This window comes from Crassostrea angulata, chromosome 2 (assembly GCF_025612915.1).
Source record: "Crassostrea angulata isolate pt1a10 chromosome 2, ASM2561291v2, whole genome shotgun sequence".
Classification (NCBI taxonomy): domain Eukaryota; kingdom Metazoa; phylum Mollusca; class Bivalvia; order Ostreida; family Ostreidae; genus Magallana; species Magallana angulata.
The window spans coordinates 75,038,730-75,057,918 of record NC_069112.1 but is presented as its reverse complement, the minus strand read 5'-3'; the positions used below and the strand labels follow the sequence as shown (position 1 = coordinate 75,057,918).

The 19,189-nt window shown below is 32.5% G+C and overlaps 2 protein-coding genes across 2 annotated transcripts in view; both read left to right on the top strand.

Annotated features, from left to right (window-relative positions):
- Positions 1 to 19,189, top strand: part of LOC128174865 (potassium voltage-gated channel protein Shaw-like) — a 34,875-nt gene that overhangs the window by 6,771 nt on the left and 8,915 nt on the right. The gene's annotated exons all lie outside the window — the stretch shown is intronic.
- Positions 2,173 to 19,119, top strand: LOC128171507 (uncharacterized). The gene is made up of 8 exons (XM_052837282.1): positions 2,173 to 2,298; positions 6,521 to 6,644; positions 7,787 to 8,265; positions 9,175 to 9,417; positions 9,747 to 9,870; positions 12,819 to 12,974; positions 15,979 to 16,206; positions 17,283 to 19,119. Exons 2-7 carry the CDS (start codon positions 6,531 to 6,533, stop codon positions 16,174 to 16,176), a joined length of 1,314 nt encoding a protein of 437 aa, XP_052693242.1. The 5' UTR covers positions 2,173 to 2,298; positions 6,521 to 6,530; the 3' UTR covers positions 16,177 to 16,206; positions 17,283 to 19,119.

The following is a 19,189-nucleotide window of genomic DNA, read 5'->3' as shown; positions in this document are numbered from 1 at the left end:
ATGCAAGGGCAAAAATTGCTGTTTATTTATATATGAAAATAAAACATTAAAAAAATGAAAATAAAAACCTTCCAGTTTTAAGGTAATAAAACATTTGATAAACATTAAACAGGGCCAGATACTGTGGTTTTATTAATATTCAAGAGTATCAATTTTCGAGGATAAAGTGAAAATCACGGTTTCACGGATACGTAAATTGGAGGCCAAGGACCCTATTAATACAAAATTTTAATAGTTGTTGCATTTCAGTGAACACATTTAACGCGTTTTACCCCCGAATATTTCAAAGTGGGTTTTTTTTTTATTCAAATTTAAGTGCATTGCCGCAGAGGTTTGTGATTTGCTTGTGTTTCACTCCCATATAAATCATGATTTACAGATTTAATTTTTTCGGCGCCACTGACTGTATTTTTTAAACTATTTAATTTCTATGAGTGAGCAATACTAATAGTATGTTTAGAATTTAATTCTTAAAACCTGACAAAACAAATTTGATATCTTGGACTTCATGTGAAAATGAAATTGCGATCTGGGCACCTTTAAACGATCGAAGTTGATCCATAAAGTTTTTAAACAACCATCTTACCATTTCAATATTACTTCAATATTAAACGATAATTATATTAATATTCTTATGAATAACAAAAATATAGTTGAGAGAAAAAATAGCTGAAACTCACGTTTATCTGGCTAAACGAGAATTAAAAGAAACCTGCATGGTATGTAAAGAATCTATATTCTATATGTTTAGATTAGCGCCTAAATCTACACCACCTAAGGATGCTTATAAATATGTACAAGATATAAACTGCATGGCTCGCTGCAAATGATTTTCGCAATAAATATTATCTGAATAACAATACATGTACATGTAAATACCAGCTACATTTTAGGACGTTTACGCGGCGAGATATAATCGCGACATGGTTCTCGAGAACATCGAGAAAGTGATTTCACACATGCAAATAAAAGTTGTTTTTTTTTTTAAGTGTTTGATGTTTCATTCTTTAAAATGTTGTTATAATGTCCAAAAATAATGTAGCATAAGGTTCCCTGAATGTTTTTTTTTCAAATGTTAAATCATTAATATACCTTTTGAGATGAAATAACATATCTTAATGCGCTTTATTATTTAGCAATCACTATAAATAAAGCAATCTTAGTTGTTTTATTAATATAGAACTGTCATGGTTTCAAAATTGACATTCCGATGTTGCGAAGATCGTTTTTTTTTTTCAAGCAGATGTCGTGAGCAAAGATAGTGGTTAGCAAAGTGTGTGTAATTTTCTTAATTTAGAGGGGAAATATGTGAAGCAATTTTTACTTCAACTCTCCCAACTATTTGAGTAATCATGTTTTGTTCGAACATAAAGAATTACCTTCTTTTTTATTTCTTGTTCAAAACCGGATAAGTATGAAATGTTTGTATTGAAAACGACTATTTCCAAAGTATACGTAGTTGTTGATGCTATATTGGCAAATGTTGAAAGTGATGTGGACTGTAAAATGTTCCAGATCGCATGGGCATCATACATGTATGTTTTAATTTGCAAGATCCTAGACAATTGTTAAAAAGTCAACTCGACATGCATTTTGTCTTTGCACCAACTAACACAATATTTACATGTACATGTGTGTACAAATTTAAATGTATATACCTGTTTCTGGCGTATTTTTACAGTTAAATTATTTTTTAAAAATACCGTTGAAAATTACAGTGTATGCACGAACATATAAATCAACGGAAACATTTATTTCACTAGTCTGGTGAATCTATCTGAAAACGATTTGACAGTCACATGATATTTATTTAATTTTACCACTGCAGAATGATTGGTCCCTACATATTTATCATACAAAATAAATATAATTCGGCAATATGTTTACTTGATTAATCTTCCATCATGTAATTTATCGCTCCTTCTAAGTTTAATATCTGTTCCATTTAGGTTATTTTGGATCCGTGTGTACGAAACGTTCAGTGAACGATTTGACCTGACACCGATGATTGTAAAAATTGTTTCGTATTTCAGAACATTTGCTATTATTACACTTTTGAGAATATTTATTGGTTATTGTAACAGGAACTATGGAGGATGCATCATCATAATCACTTTTAAATAATTTAATTTTGAAGAAAAAAAATTACTTAATACGAAACTAATGCACGTTACTTGATGTCAAAGAGAGTTGGGGGAGCCGGGAGAAGTCATCACTGACAGTGATTTTTGAACTATTCCTTCGTCCACCTTGGAAATAAGACACGGATGTTCAGCTTAAATGATCGCCCTTGGCTGTGTAAGTATATGCATTGATGGTGTGGTCAAAAAGCTTAACGTAACTGTAGTAGATTGTAAACATAACGTTACATCATAACACGTTAGGCCTATAGGACACAGTTTGAAATGTCTGTTGTGTAGCCAAACATAAAACTACTAACTATAGCTCGAAAAGATATTCCATAAACTACTAACTAACCTAATGTTAATATAACGTATACTGAATTCCAGAAAAATTGAAGAACCGAAAATGAAAGTTACTTTTACTTCACAACATCACGGTCAATTTGGCGCGAAAATGGCAAGTTGAAGGGCGCGCTTGATTTAGCGTTATTAGGTGTACACCAGTGAACACCTATGTAAACATTTTGTATTGTATAATATGTATTACGGTGCGTGATCAAAAAATGAATTATGATAAATCAATAAATAAAAGTAGTGACGTAAAGTAAATGAATTTGAATGCAAAATGAAATAAACATACCTATTTTTTTTATTAAATTTTCATATTCATAATTCATAAGATTTTTTTTTTATTTATATACTGGCCCCGCCAGTATATGATATATCTCGTATAAAATGTTGTTGAATAAGAAAGATTTTAACATAATGTACATTGCAGTTTATTTCCTCTTTTCTTGCAGCAGACATTTTTCTTAAACTTACATATAAAAATTGACTTATCACAGAGTCCCCCTCTCCCGTTTACAAAAAAATCAAATTTACGTATAAAAATTTTTTTTGATCTTATAAGGAAAATGGATCCCCCGGGAACATGTAATAAATAGTAGTGAAAATAAAGACACTTTTGAGCAGCTAAAGAGCTAAAGGCATACTACGCACTCCCCATTCCTTGCCCCGATTAGAATTTTCCTGATTTTGAGAATTTGTTTTTTCTTTTTGCTTGTAAAGATTTTTTGAATGATGTTGCCATGCCCTCCTTTAAAAAACGTTCCTGGAAATTACCGTAAATATAGTGAATAAAATAAATGTGAGCATTCATCCAAATGAGAGCAAGTTACAGCTGTTTCCTATCTCTGAAGAAATGTCCCGAATCGTTAGCTCTGCAAGATTTTGAGAAGACTTTGTTATTTATATTTCAGCAGATTTACAATAACTACTTAAGAGTAGTTTCCCCTTATTGTGACGTCAAAGTTCACATCGGTCAAGTGTCGTCCGTCTCTTTGAAAACACACTGAAAAAAAACTACGCAAAAAATACTGTTTTGTTTTCATAAAAAGCATGATGTTCTGGAAATTACACAATTTATTTGTTTCTCAAAAGGTTTACTTTGATTATCGCGAGATGGTATCCAGTGTAGTGAGATCGACCAACATTGAGGAATTGCATTGTGGGTCGAAATTTACTGACGCCGAAAAAATTTGTCGGATCTATAAGAAATCCATTGTGACGTCACTCGAAAGGATGATAACTCCGTTAGTCTTATGTAATGGAATTTGCGTTGTGTCAGCAGTAACAATGCATGTACTTGTTCTCATGAAAGTGTGAAAATGGGAAACCATAATTACAGGGAACTACTGGGACGATTAAAACAAGGCTTACTGGTCCGATTTACTGACGCCAAAAAAGTCTGTTGAATGAATGTGCAAATAGTCCAAATTTTTTATTCACACATGCCTTGCCAGTAGAGCTCGCTTCGCGCTGGCGCTGCGAGCTGGCGAGCTGCACTTGCTATCAAGTACACGTAAATGCTATAGTGGACGTATAGAGAAGATGAGAATAAATGTGGATGCAGTTTTAATAGAGAATCTGATGTTCCGTCTAATGTCCAACTCAACCTGCTTAAAATTGTTTTTTTCATCTCTAAAACTGACTTCATTCTTATAGAAAAAGGACTTAATGCCTTGTTTATTGTAATTATAGTTATTTTCCTAGAATCCCCGACATGCGGATCATGATCTATCTTTGTTTTCGATATCCAATCTGGTCATGCTTGCTTTTTTTTTACCTAAGTACTTGCTCAAATGACTGTCAATCCCCGATATTGAACTTAAATATGCCTTAATTGACTACAGCGCACAGAAATAAATGCGCAATATCTTTACTTTGAATACTCACTAGAAATTTCTTATGAAAACAGGAAAATATTTTCTTGAATGACAAATAGAAATTGAAATATATAACTTAAGATCTTTAATTTGTATATTTCTAAAGGGGGTTTTAGTCTAACCCTGTGACCCAATTACAATTGTTGTCACAGGATTAATTATTTTAGTTAATTATTCATCATAATTGGGTTCATTTATTTCAACATTTCATGTTTTCATTTTCCCATTGTTTATTTGTTTCCATTCACGCCACTTCATTCATTCAAACAATCTCCCATAGTATGATAGTAGTACGAGAGGTCACATGGTTACGTTTAGCGGGTGGATCCTGAAGTGAATGAATGGGTGTGTTTGACTGGTTTTTCGGGTTTGGATGAGTGAGTGTGCATGTCCGTTTATATAATCTAATTTTTAGCATGAACTTTGATTTAATATCACGACGCCACCCAGGACAGACGGTTGATGACTCGGTTCACAGCTTGTCAACCTGACTATCTTTTAGTTTATATTGCTGTTATACTTGGGGAGTTATTTTATGTAATCGAATATATATAATTTAAATACTAGTTAACTAAAGATAAATTCAAGGAGTGAATGTAGAGAATGAGAGTGTTTTAATAATATTATAATTGTATATGATTATAGATCACCTGTGGAAACCATTTATTCAATTATATTCAAATACAACAATAAATTCAGCGTTATTTCCACTAAAAGACCTTGGAGTTTTGTTTCCCAATTTAGCTAGAAAAAAAAAATTATGTATCAGCTACTACTTGACATTGTTATGTAGAAGACCTATTTGTCTGTACTCAAAAAGATAATTACTTTAGCCTTTATTTGGAAGAGATAACTTTGGAATTCATTTTATGAGGTCAATGTGTAAAAAAAACTGTAAGCTGCATAAGAGAAGCAAGTATATAATAATGTAATTACAGTGACAGAAACAATTCTGGGCACAAACTTCAGATGACTGGGGGAGTGTTAATTTTATATCCTGTGTACATGTATTTTGAACATGAAGTTCTATTTTCTTTTTAATCTACATTCCTTGTGTTTTTTACGTGAGTATTTAATTCCGCAATTGTTTTGTATCAAATAGCGAGAAATATACAATTGCGAGGACCATTTTTTGTTATAATTTCCTATAGTACAAAAACTATAAAAAATAGAAGCCTAGTTATAAAATCCGCGAGGGTTGCTTCTAGCAATTTTATGCAGATATTAATTCCCCGGGTTTAATTAGGAATCTTCAGTACTGTATAGGGATGGGACGATCCACCGATGCATCGGTGCATCGCAGTATTTATTTTGACGATATTTGGATCGATACATTTACCATTAATACAACGATACCTTACCGAACTTTTTTTTTATTTTCCAAAAATATCCGAGCTTCATATATCGGCTATTTTTAGTCCGCGCGCCTAATATGAAAGTACAAAGATGGCGGAAAACCTCGTAAATTGTCAAAACAGTTAGGAAGCTAAATATGGAATGTGGAAAACTTTTGGATTACTAATTTATGAAAAAGTAGTGTATATGAGACTAAAGTAATTTGTAAATTGTGCAAGGCTCTTTATAAATATAACAAAATAACTTTGGACATGCGGTAATACATCGACAGATTGAATAAATTTTAAACCTTTATTCATGTTTTCATTTAGTTGCAATGTATCGTGATATGTATCGTATCGCATCTCATGTATCGTGATATGTACCGAATCGGCTCAGTACAGTATCGTCCCAGCCCTAGTACTGTAGTTACCTTACATATCATTGTAGTTTACAGATATCTGAAAGCTATTTGCAGTTTTTTAAATGATGCATGTGCTGATGTTTTCTGGCAAGAAAATAAAAAAGCCAGGAAAGCGCCAGATACTCGGACTTGTCACATATATGCTCAAAGGTCAAGATCTTGAGAACTTCAACTGCTTAATATGTGCTATGACTAAGTCTTCCTGTTGCAAAAGGGGTTCAATGTTTAACATAAGAATATCCGCGGGAAAATTTTGAAAAACTTTTCATACAGATTCTATTCTACTATATTTTCAAGATATTTTGTATGACTCAATAAAGCTGACTCTCTCATGGCTATTGTTGCTCAGTTGAGCAATGTGGCAAAAGGGCCTCTTGTTATTTTTTCTAATCCCATTTTAATCTTCGTTTTAGAGCTATATATATGGCATCTTCCATGAAGCCGATCTCAAGAAGTATTATGGAAACTTCAAAGAAAAGAAAACATGAAAATGAAGAACAGATTGAATCTTCATCTATTACAGGAAGTTCAATAATGGTAAATTTCATCATTAAGGTCTTCTGTTTTCAGTGGTAGACCTTATATTTTCGTTTGGTTTCTTTTTTCCCATATTTTGGAGCTCACTGGGGCACATGATTAATTGTAGATCTGACATGTGGCATTTAAATTTTTCTTTGACGAAAAGTGCCTTAGCTTGCAGTAGCTCAAAAATTAAGGTTTTAAAGAAGCTTTGTGATGTTTTTTTCGAATATTCCTTATTTTGAAAGTATTTTGTTGTTATATATAGAACAAACATGACAAAAAAGCTTTATAAAATCAAGAGCTTCATTTAACCTCAAGAAAAATGGACTGACCCTTAAAATTAGGGGCCGAGAGGACTCTATAGTCTTATGATAATAACTTTTAACTGTGGAATATATTGTAATACATGCATGTTATAAAAGTATTTAATATGTTCATCGCAACATTATTTACATATAATTATACATTACAATTGTTTACTCCATGTGTACGTAATTATGGATTTTAAGGGGCCAAAAGTCCAAAAATTTGATTTTCAATATCATAAAATGGGAAAAAATATTTTGAAAAGCAATATTGAAGAAAAGATGCTAAAAAGTATGTGCTTAACAATATATGCAAACAAATTTTATTGCACAATCCCTAAAAAAAATTATAGGGTTGGTCCCTATAACATTATTTTTCAGATATCATAAGAATGGTACATAATTTTTGAACACTTGGTGAACAGGCTTAATAGATATGATTGTTGATACATACCCGAATGCGATTCCTATGACATTGAATAATGATATAATTTCATCATATGCTATTGTACTGTATTATGTGATGCAGTATTATTATTGTACATGTATTATAACTTTGTAATGTCTAAGATTTTTGCTATAGAGTTAAACTTAAAATTAAACTTTGGTATCTCGAAACATCGATTTCTCGAATACAATGGAATACAATGGACATGTTGAAGTGATTTTTATGTCCAACACACTTTAACTTTTAGTATTTTACCCTTGATATCTCGAATACTCTGATATCTCAAAGTTTTTAACCAGTCCCATCTGGTTTGAGATAAAGAGGTTTGACTGTATTTGTATTTGTACTAAACATCTAACTAAAGAGTTTTGCTTCATCCAACATTTGTGTGTTATTGTTTTAAGGGTGAAGAAAGTGAGACATGCGACTTGCAATGTTCAGCGAAGAGAAAATCAATTATGAGGTCATCTTCAGAAGAAGGAATAGGCCTCAGCAGTTCAGAGGATGATGATGAAACAGACAAAAGTTATACAGAAAGAAGATTAATAGATGGGGGAACAGGAACTTTCCAGTATAGGGATTTAAAGAACGCGAACATTTTCTACAGTGAAAAACCTGACTCCATCGAGGAATTTATTCAGGATATTAAAGTTGACATTTTGAAGAATTTTCCAGAAATCCCAGATTTTGAAAACAGTGTTAGAAAGTTAAGCAGTCGTACCAGAGATAATCTTTTGTTTTCGTTTGACTTGGATAATATCTTGAAACATTTGGATGACGGATACGCTCACAAGAACTATGTGGAAGTAGAATGGATGAAACAGATACGATCAGACTTTGTAAGGGCAGAGCAAGTGGACAAAGCTTTGAATCTCACTGATATGTAAGTGATCACATGTAATTAAGTCTCCCAAACAATGTTTTTAAGTCTACCAATTGGATAATGTATTTTATGTAAGGCTTTTCAAAGTGAATTCTGAAAATTTTGACTATATATACAGTCCTTGAAATGTTCTTCTTTCCCATTTTTCCGTACACTTACATTGCATTCAAAGTGCATTTACTTGCGCTCTCCTCTCTGCCCCGTTTGCGCTCACTGTTCACAAAACGCTCACTGTGTGTTCACAAAGCGTTCAATTTGCACTCGACATTCGTTCAGTTTTCACTTATCGTTCAGTCAGAGAATAAATGCAGCTAATGCTAACACAATAAAAGGATAACTCCTGAGGCACTCCGAATATATCGTTCATTTTGCCTTCACGTAACTTTCACATATCATTCACTGTGCATTCACCATTCAGTTTGCACTCTGCGTTTGCCTGCTGTTTACCTTTCATTAGCGCTTACCAAATTTGTTCAGCATGCGCTCATTGTTTGCTCAGGGTGTGCTCACCGTTCTTTCACCGTTCAAGTGGGAAAGTTGTACATTTCAGGGACTGTATCAGATACTAAAAATACTGTAGAGATACTGTAAGTTTGGTATTTTGATGTGACGTTAGAATTAAGTTTACCGGTAGGTGGCCTCAGGTTTAATGTAATTTAGTCTCCCAAACAAAGTTTTAAAGTCTCCAAATGGAATATTAAATAAACTGAAACTGAAAGCATAAGCAGTTATCATTGTGCCCTTTCTTAATTAGAAGGTTTATGATTGAGAAAGACCCTTATATTAATGAGAAGTAAGCAATTATGAATCTATACCAGGGAAGAAAAATGATAGAAAAGATTTAATCTTCTTTTCATAATTGTTACAAAAGCCATCTAAAATGAACTATGAACAATTTTTTCTGTAAAGGTTTGACAGACATTGGTTCTCTGCTGTAAAGAACTTTCTAATATCAACAATGTCTTTAATCACAACCGTTCTGAATCCACCTGATGATGGACAATGTTTACTTAAATCTAAGAAAGCGAGGAAAAAAAGGAAAAACAAAGGAAAAAAACTTGCAGAGAGTGCTGAGAGAGGACGACAACCTTTACAGAGTGTTTACCATCATTACTTTACCAGGATTGGAGAACTTTTCTTTCTGAAACAAAGGTATTTATGCATAAATAAATTTGTATTATATACCGTATATTCATTTTTTTCCGCATGTTACAAAATTTGCAAAAATGGGGAAAATGCATAACATTTTTAATTTGCACTATTCATTTTTTGGGATTAAAAAAAATTCTTAATAATTTCTGCATAGTAAAAAATTTGCGATTAGAAAGACATCACGAAAAAAAAGTGAAAATTAGATCATCGCAAAAAATACCAGATATACGGTATCTATGTTGTCTTGAATTAACTGTTTTTAGAAATTGAATATTATTGGAGACTTATTGTGGTATGCTGTGTAAATCTTGATAATCCTTTTTTTTCAGAGCTGTGGTCAACAGAACCTATATTTTTGGTGATAAGATAGTAAGTAACGTTCCAGATTTAGCCTACGGATTTGCTTCAAGACCAGTCGCTGTACAGAAAAATGTCCTGTTGTCTGTAGTTGAGGTAATTAATTTCTAGATATGGCCAGGAATTAGTTTTGGACTTTTACCCATATCATTCGCACATCTTTTTTCAAAGTGCATTTAGATACAAACCACTTCAGTGCACTAATGACTTTGAAAAAAAATATATTGAACCGGTTTTTCTGAGAGAAAATTCAGAGTCTTTGATATCAGCTGGTTCCTCTATTGGCCAAACTGGTGAATATTTCAAATGTCCAGTAATTTTTCTTATTTATCATTTAAATGACTGTTAATATTATAAAAACGACTTAAGCAAGATTTTAATCTCTATACAAGCAGGATATAAATCTTAGCAACACCTTCAATTTGATTTAACCAAGCGATTCACGCTCAAAAAGATACTTATGATGATTCAAGCAGCTGTTAACCATCAGCTATGATTTCCTATTTTAAATATTGATTGATGAGGTTCAACTTTGTTTTAATTTTATTGATAAGAAATGATAACAAATTTAAAACCTAATTTTTTTTTTGGGGGGGGGGGGGGGTAAAAAAATCTATCAGGATTTATGTTTAATCATTTAGTGCGACCATATACTCAATAAACTACATGTCTTTTGCTAACATTGGGAAGTGTTCGCCAGTAAAGTTCAACTTTTTTTAGCTCACCGAGCTGAAAGCTCAAGTCTGTCTGTCTGTCTGTCTGTCCGTCCTTCCGTCTGTCCGTCTGTCTGTAAACTTTTCACATTTTCAACATCTTCTCAAGAACCACTGGGCCAATTTCAACCAAACTTGGCACAAAGCATCCTTAGCCTAAGGGGATTTAAATTTGTGAAAATTAAGGATCACGCCCTTTTGCAAAGGGAGATAATTAGGAATTTATGAAAATTTTCGAGAAATTTTCAAAAATCTTCTTCTCATGAACCATAAGACCAGGAAAGCTGAAACTTGTGTGGAAGCATCATCTGGTAGTGTAGATTCTAATTTGTGAAAATCATGACCCCCGGGGGTAGGGTGGGGCCACAATGGGGGGTCGAAGTTTTACATAGGAATATACAGAGTAAATCTTTGAAAATCTTCTTCTCATGAACCATAAGACCAGGAAAGCTGAAACTTGTGTGGAAGCATCCTCAGGTAGTGTAGATTCTAATTTGTGAAAATCATGACCCCCGAGGGTAGGGTGGGGCCACAATGGGGGGTCGAAATTTAACATAGGAATATATAGGGTAAATCTTTAAAAATCTTCTTCTAATGAACCATAAGACCAGGAAAGCTGAAACTTGTGTGGAAGCATCCTCAGGTAGTGTAAATTCTAATTTGTGAAAATCATGACCCTCGAGGGTAGGGTGGGGCCACAATGGGGGGGTCAAAGTTTTACATAGGAATATATAGAGTAAATCTTTAAAAATCTTCTTCTCATGAACCATAAGACCAGGAAAGCTGAAACTTGTGTGGAAGCATCCTCAGGTAGTGTAAATTCATAGTTGTGAAAATCATGACCCCCGGGGGTAGGGTGGGGCCACAATTGGGGGTCGAAATTTAACATAGGAATATATAGAGTAAATCTTTAAAAATCTTCTTCTCATGAACCATAAGACCAGGAAAGCTTAAACTTGTGTGGAAGCGTCCTCAGGTAGTGTAAATTTAAAGTTGTGAAAATCATGACCCCCGGGGGTAGGGTTGGGCCACATTGGGGTGTCGAAGTTTAACATAGGAATATATAAAGTAAATCTTTAAAAATCTTCCTTTCAGAAACTAATCAGCCAGGAAAGCTGAAACTTGTGTGGAAGCATCCTCAGGTAGTGTAAATTCATAGTTGTGAAATTCATGATCCCCAGGGGTAGGGTGGGGCCACAATGAGGTGTCGAAGTTTTATTACATAGGAATATATAGAGTAAATCTTTAAAAATCTTCTTCTCAGAAACTAATCAGCCAGGAAAGCTGACACTTGTGTGGAAGCATCATCAGGTAGTGTAGATTCATAGTTGTGAAAATCATGACCCCCGGGGTTAGGGTGGGGCCACAATGGAAGGTCAAAGTTTTACATAGGAATATATATGGTAAATCTTTAAAAATCTTCTTCTCAGAAACTAATCAGCTAGGAAAGCTTAAACTTGTGTGGAAGCGTCCTCAGGTAGTGTAAATTTAAAGTTGTGAAAATCATGATCCCCAGGGGTAGGGTGGGGCCACAATGGGGGTTCAAAGTTTAACAAAGGAATATATATGGTAAATCTTTATAAAAATCTTCTTCTCAGAAACTAATCAGCCAGATGATTCTTTATAATTGTTAAGACTTTGGCCCCAGGACAATTCTTTGGCCTCACAAGAAGGTTCAGAGTTTATGTACGTTTATATCCCATATATAAACAATTGTTAAGGATCTTTTTGAGAACTGCAATACTCAACATATGATATGACTATAAAATCGTCCTGTTAGAAAAAGGACTAATGATTATAAACATAAGAATATCCAGGGGAAAATGGATTTTATTTATACAGGATCAACATGTATTATTGTACATTGTCCAGATAGTTTGTATTATGACTCCATTAAGCTGATTTTATCATACCTATTGTTCCTCAGGTGAGCGATGTGGCCCATGGGCCTCTTGTTTTACAAGCTATACTTAACTGTCTTCTACAATTGTCATGTCTAGCATTTGTCAAATTTTCTCGTCTGCTCTGCTATTTTGATGCTTTTAAGAAATAAGACAAGTTCCTTAAAGCCATAAAATTTCTGGGGCATATAGTGTTACCCTAGTCCATCATTCTGTTTTTCTTTCAATCCATGATCATCATTAACTTTCTGATCATTATCTCAACAACTGTTGCACACACTCAACTCAAATTTGATACATGGATGTGTGTTATGAATATACAGGTTGAGTTTGAATTTGGTTGCGGTTTTATTGAAGATTTGGCAAAGTATGGTAATTAGTTTCATTAGAATGCATTTTTTTAAATTCATTATCATTGTCATATCAATAGGTGGAAGGAAAACCAGTCAACAATGATATGTCTGAATGTTTGGAGGATCAACTGGACCCTGATGTTCTTGGGCGAGTTGGATCCGAGCTCTTTGCAGTAGTGCCCCACTCTGTAATGTTCCCTAATTCCCTGGGAATGATATGTATGGGAACCAAAGTAAGTATCAGATTCTTTAACTTTCGGTCATTCACTTGTTTACTGTCATTTACTTAATTTTTCATTTTCTGTAAGATAGCATCTGAACCATAACACAGACTTTAAAGAGGTATCACAAATAGATAGTATATAACCTAGTTCCATCCTACCAAACAATTTTGACCATGACCAATATTTTTTTTCAAGGTCAATTTAAAAAAATTTCCAGTCAGCTCCTGAACAATAGTAAGAATACACTGAGATGTCTTATCATACAAATATTGACTGAGGTTGTGGGCAACATTGAATATATTAGCCCTCGAGGGACGAAATATTGCCCCACGCGAAGCGAAGGACAATGCATTTTCGTCCCAAGGGGGCTAATATAATCAATGTTGCCCAAAAACTCTGTCAACATTTCTTTTGTTATATGAAGGAACAAACCAAAAATCAAGAAAAGATTTGAAAACAGATCTTAGTAATTTTCTCGGCTCAACATAGAATTCACGAATTTAATTTTACGCAGAGTTTATTTCCAAAATATCGTCGGCATCAAAAGGTCACTGGTGATATTCCACCATCCGTAGGAAGTAAACTGAAGATGTTTTACCTGATTTTACTTCACAATTATGAATATTTACATTTTCCAGTGTCTTTGCCTGTGATAACACTAAATATCAATTTTGTAACTCATAAAGCCAAATTGAGGCTAATTGAGCCAAATTAATCGTATGATGGTTTAAATTATATAAATATAAGTAATAAGGAATCATTCTTTGAATATTATGAGGTGATAATTTCGGTTGGGGCGTGATCAAATCTATCATAAAGCACTTCGGGCTTTATTGCGCATCACATTGCGCATCCGTTGCTTACTTGCCTTAACTGATTGCCTATTATGACGTCACCCTGTTATTGAGTTGCGAGATTTATTAACTTCACCAGTTACAAATCAACAAATCAGAGGCGATTATTAGAAATAGTGGTAATGTTCTCTAGATATTATTCCTAGCTGGTCAATATAAAAAAATATTGACTGGTCAATATTTCTCGGACCTGCTAATAAAACAAATATTGACTATTTGTCTATATAGAGTTATATAGTGAGAATATTCTGCTGAACATAACAATGTTAAATATTTGACCTTGACTCTTTTCTTTCCTCAAGGTGAAATTAAAAAAAAGAGAATTTTTATTTTGCCCAGACTGAATAAACATTGACAGAAGGTCTTCAAACTTGAAACAAAGAATATTATTATACTTTCATGTAAAATACTATTTAAAAATCTGATTGATTGATATAGTTTATAATCTGTTCTATGACCCTCAGCATTAGCAACACAATTGACAATGGGAAAACTATATGAATAGAGCCTGTTTGGGAGGGTAAGAGTTGAAATTGACACCCAGAGGAAACCATTGCCAATCGATGCGAAGCAGAACTTGACAATGGTTTTTGAGGGATGTCAACTTTAAGTGTTACCTTCCTGAACAGGAACTATTTATTTTATTGTACTGAATATCTTAATTTAAGAGAAAAATTAACTGCTTTTATATCGAAATGACGTGAATTCTACTGCGAACGGGACGTCAATTTCAAATGTAACTCTCCTTAATAGGCACTATTTTAATAATATAATATTAATACACTTCGATTAAATGTTGTCAAATTTTTTAACCTGTTCATTTTTAGGTCATTCAGATGACCTATTGTGTCAGTCAACAATTTTACATTAATTTTTAACTTCTAGGCCAGTTGTAACAGTTTTTGGTGTGAAGCATTTGTATGGTAAAAATAATCTACATTGTGAAATTCATGCCTTTATCATTACAGGGGCCTTAAATACAGAGCCAAATATGCAAAAAAAAGGATAAATTTTAACAAAATATTTTTCTCTACTCCCACACATTTAGAAAAAACCAAATCCAGTTATGATGTGTATAAAGCCCTCTACTAAAATTATGAAATTCATAGCCCTGTCTTATGGGTTTAGATCATAATGCGGGGCCAATATGTTCATATATTAAAAATTTAACCTCCTTCTCTACTTCTATATACATTTGAAAATAATTCAACGCATGGTTATGGTTGGGTTCGGGGCATGATCAAGCAATTTTTGACTAGAGTTATGCCCATTTGTCTTGACAACATTTCAGTTATTTGCAGTTTTTATTCATTTTCTTCACAGAGGTTGCACATACTGAAATAAAATTTATTAAACAGATTTATTATATTTTCATTATAAGAATATCTAGGTCAAATTATATTTTGAGTAGTAATGAAAAATCTTTGACAGAGTCATGAGTGATGCCCCTTGGACTAAGAAATTGAAAAATCCCAAATATGTATGTATCTGCTAAGGTTGAACAAAATATTAGTGATACATGTATAAAATGAAAAACATTTTTTTTTAAGATTTGATGTAGACATTTCAATGTATAATGCTCATAATAAAGGCTTGTGTATAATAGCCTGTGTCAAAGGGAAAGGAAATAAGTGTTTCACAAATATTTCTAGTATATTTAGTCATGCTATTTTTAAAGAAAGGTTGAGATATGTTTTCATTGCCTATTTTTTTACTAGTTATTTAGTCTGATTATAATTACCCCCTTTTCCTTACAATTGTCAGGGTCTGACAGGTATTGATAAGAGATTATCTTCACACGACTTTTACATTTGGCCAGGCTGTTAGTTATTATGCTTTTATCAAGTGTGAACTAGTTTACATCAACATGTTAATGATGAAAATCATTTATCAAGTTTGTACAATTATCCTGAGGAATATTTAGTCTTTTTTAATCACAAATTATAGGTGTATCACATCTTATGTGTATGAAACACCCATCTTGGGGTTTATTTTGTAAAAAAAAAAAATAATAACACTGTGGGCATTTGAATACATCATGTAGTCCATTTTTGTAAAATTGTGAATGAAAAGTTAATGACATTCAGTTTTCTAAAGGCATAGGAATTTGAGATTTTTCTCACCATATTTTTGAATATTTTTGTTTGTTTTTGTTTTAGATTATATTTGTATATCTGAAAATTAAAAGAGAACCTGGTGAGCTCCTGATTTTGCCACTCAAAAGTAAAGGAATTATTCAGTATACCAGACCTTTTGACATATTGAAGGCACAGGATAGAGGAGATGTCTGTGAAATTCTGTATTGGCTTGGTTGTGTACAAAATCATTGTGATAGAGAATTGCTGTTGACCACATGATTATGTGCACATTTAAAATTAAAGAAAGAAGTAAGTATAGTTTAATTTGTTTTCTTATTATGATATATATAAAAATAATATAATAAATATATATTATAATAATGCTTTCTTTGGTGATTCATGTGGGGTATATAGGTGGCAACATTGCAGAAAAAATACATCATCATGATTATAATGTGCATTCTATGATTTCTCTTAGTTGCTGAAGGTTTCGACCAATCAAAAAAGGGGCATGTATAGATTTCAGTCCTATCAGTTTGTATGGAGTTATGAATTGCAACTAAGAAATAGAGTAAATCAACCACTTGTTGGATGTAAATATATGAATACATATGTTTATTATTCCAAACCACACTACTATATACAATAGTTTAATTAAGTTCATTAGCTGTAATGTTTATTTATTGTATGATAAAGGTGGTCTCAATCTTAAAAAAACCCAAAAAAACAACTCCCATCAAAATATTTACAGCATGTGAAAGCACGTTGACTCTCAGGAGCTTCAGGCCTTTGATTGTTACTTTTAATATGTTCAGACTGAGGTTAGAAATGTTGGTTTAAGGTTGATGCATCTTAGATGTTAGGATATATTGTCCAGAAATATAGGTTTCTTTTTAAATATTGTTTTTATGTTTATTCAAAATTTTGAAATAGAAGAATTTTTAATTTATAAATTTTGAAAAAGAAACAAAAACTGCTGTTAAGGTGAGTGATGTGGCCTATAGGCCTCCTGTTAATTTTTTAATGGCATGCAATTAATGTACATTTATTTTATATATTTCATTTTTAATGAGTTTTGTCAAGAATAATCATATCTTACTGAAAATGAGGCTAAGGTTTGTATCGCAAAACACAACCGTGGCTGTAAAAATAAAAGCATCAGGATATTGATATGAACATGTGTCCATTCTAACATTCAGATTTGCATTTCACCCAATATGCCGCCATTATCGTTTATGCTCTTAACTGACTTCAGCCTAGTTTTGGATTTTGATGCGGCTTATGAATATTCTTTGAGAATGGAGTATATTGATGGAAGCTAACTTGGTCAGACTTGGGCTTTATTAGTTTAGTTAAATATGCATTTTTTTTATATTTTTTTTCAGTGAGTTTTGAAGACAAGATTCTGAAGATTTGTAAGACTGGACTAAGCCAAATGCCAATCAATATCGGAATTTTCTTTAAGGATGTTGAACATATCAATTGGATATTATTGGCTTGCCTGTATGAATAACATCTTGTGTTTTGTTAAATGCAAACATTTTGAAAGAAATATTGTAAAAATTGATTAAACAGTCCTTAAGCCATTTATTTTTCACATTGCATGTCATAGAATTATTTGAAGAATAATTAAAATTTGCTGTTATGATGTTGCCGAAATTTTCTTTGGTAATATTGCGAATTTCCTATGCTTTGGGACACATCTAGTACATTTCTTTAAAATGTAAAATACATTCAGTGTTTTATCAATGTCAATTTTGTTCATGAATATTTATTCTGTTGGAACATGACGTTGAACTTCACAAGTTTCTCAAATGAGTGCATCTGGTAATTAATCAATATTATTAAGTAACTTTCAGAGTTATTTTTTAAAAATTTTATATCAAATAAAATATGAATACTGATCAACCATTTATTGTTTTGTTATTTAAAACAAATCATATTAGCAAATGTTTGTAATGAGAATTACAATGTTACTAGATTTCACCTGGTCACGTCACTTTTTCAATATCTGTGATTTATGTGAAATTGACTGTCAAACTTTGCAATTTTGTATTTTGTTAAAACTCACAAAGAACAAAATAAAAAGAATCAAGTCTAATGAGTATGCTAAATATGTAGATGTAAGGTTAGTACTGCTTAAAATAATGTTTGAAACTGACAAATTATATTTTTGATGAATGCGTTATATATGTTCAACTCTTTAAAGCAAACTTTTTGTAGAGATTGTCTTTTACGTTTTAATATTCAACAACGATAGCATATAATTACATACATTAGTTGTCCATAGTGATACTCTTTCTGGTAGTAATGAACAACACGCTCCTTTTCAAAATTCTGTCGTTCCCTTTTTGATATGAAAACAATGCATCCACTGCTATTGTTACCTATATTTTACTTAATTTAAAAAACCATTTGTCCATTGTCAAACATATCCCTTTGTCTATTGTCAAACATATCCCTAACCTTTCGATGTACTTCTAATGCAAGTCTATTACTGCAATATGGGCAGTTAGGATCAATTTAAGAGATCAAACTATAGTTTTATATGATTTTCATTTTACATGTGTAGTTTAATTAGAATATTATATCTGCACGCCTTCATCATCTGTCACGTATGCATGATCGTGAGCTGCCGATGACATAATGTATTGCCAATAGCAGAGGGAAAGTATATTGTTTAGATCTCACGTTTTCCGGACAAAACAGCTGTTGTTTGAAAGCTTGACACGCGCACGAAATTGACATATCTTCTAAGCGTTTACGCGTGATTTCATTCCTACCTTATCTCCCTCGTTAGAAGAGTCCAATTAAAGGGAAATGGCCCCAATATCGGTCAATTTTTTCCCCGTTTTATAATGTTTACAATGTTTCAATGAGGCATTTTCAATAGTCAGCCAAAATTTAAATTTTATTCGTCTTGTTTATATTGAATTAAAATTCTGGAAAAACTTTGAGCCATATTAGTAACTGCAATACACTGCACATATATTAAGTTATATGCAAGGAATTATAATGATATTTGCACAAAGGTATATTCACTAATTAATAAAGCAATATGTATATGAGCTGTACAGCTGTTGACCAATAAACAATACGATACAATACAAACCAAAAGACTTTCCCCGATCAAATGCGGGCCCTTTTACCTGACATACATTTATCTCCGGTTCAAGAAAAAAAGAGAAGCGTAACCAATCTAATAAAATTTGACCATGCGGCTCTGATGCCTTTCTATTTATTTGTTGTTGTTTTTTTTTCGCTTTCAATTTTTTTTGTGTTGTATGATATT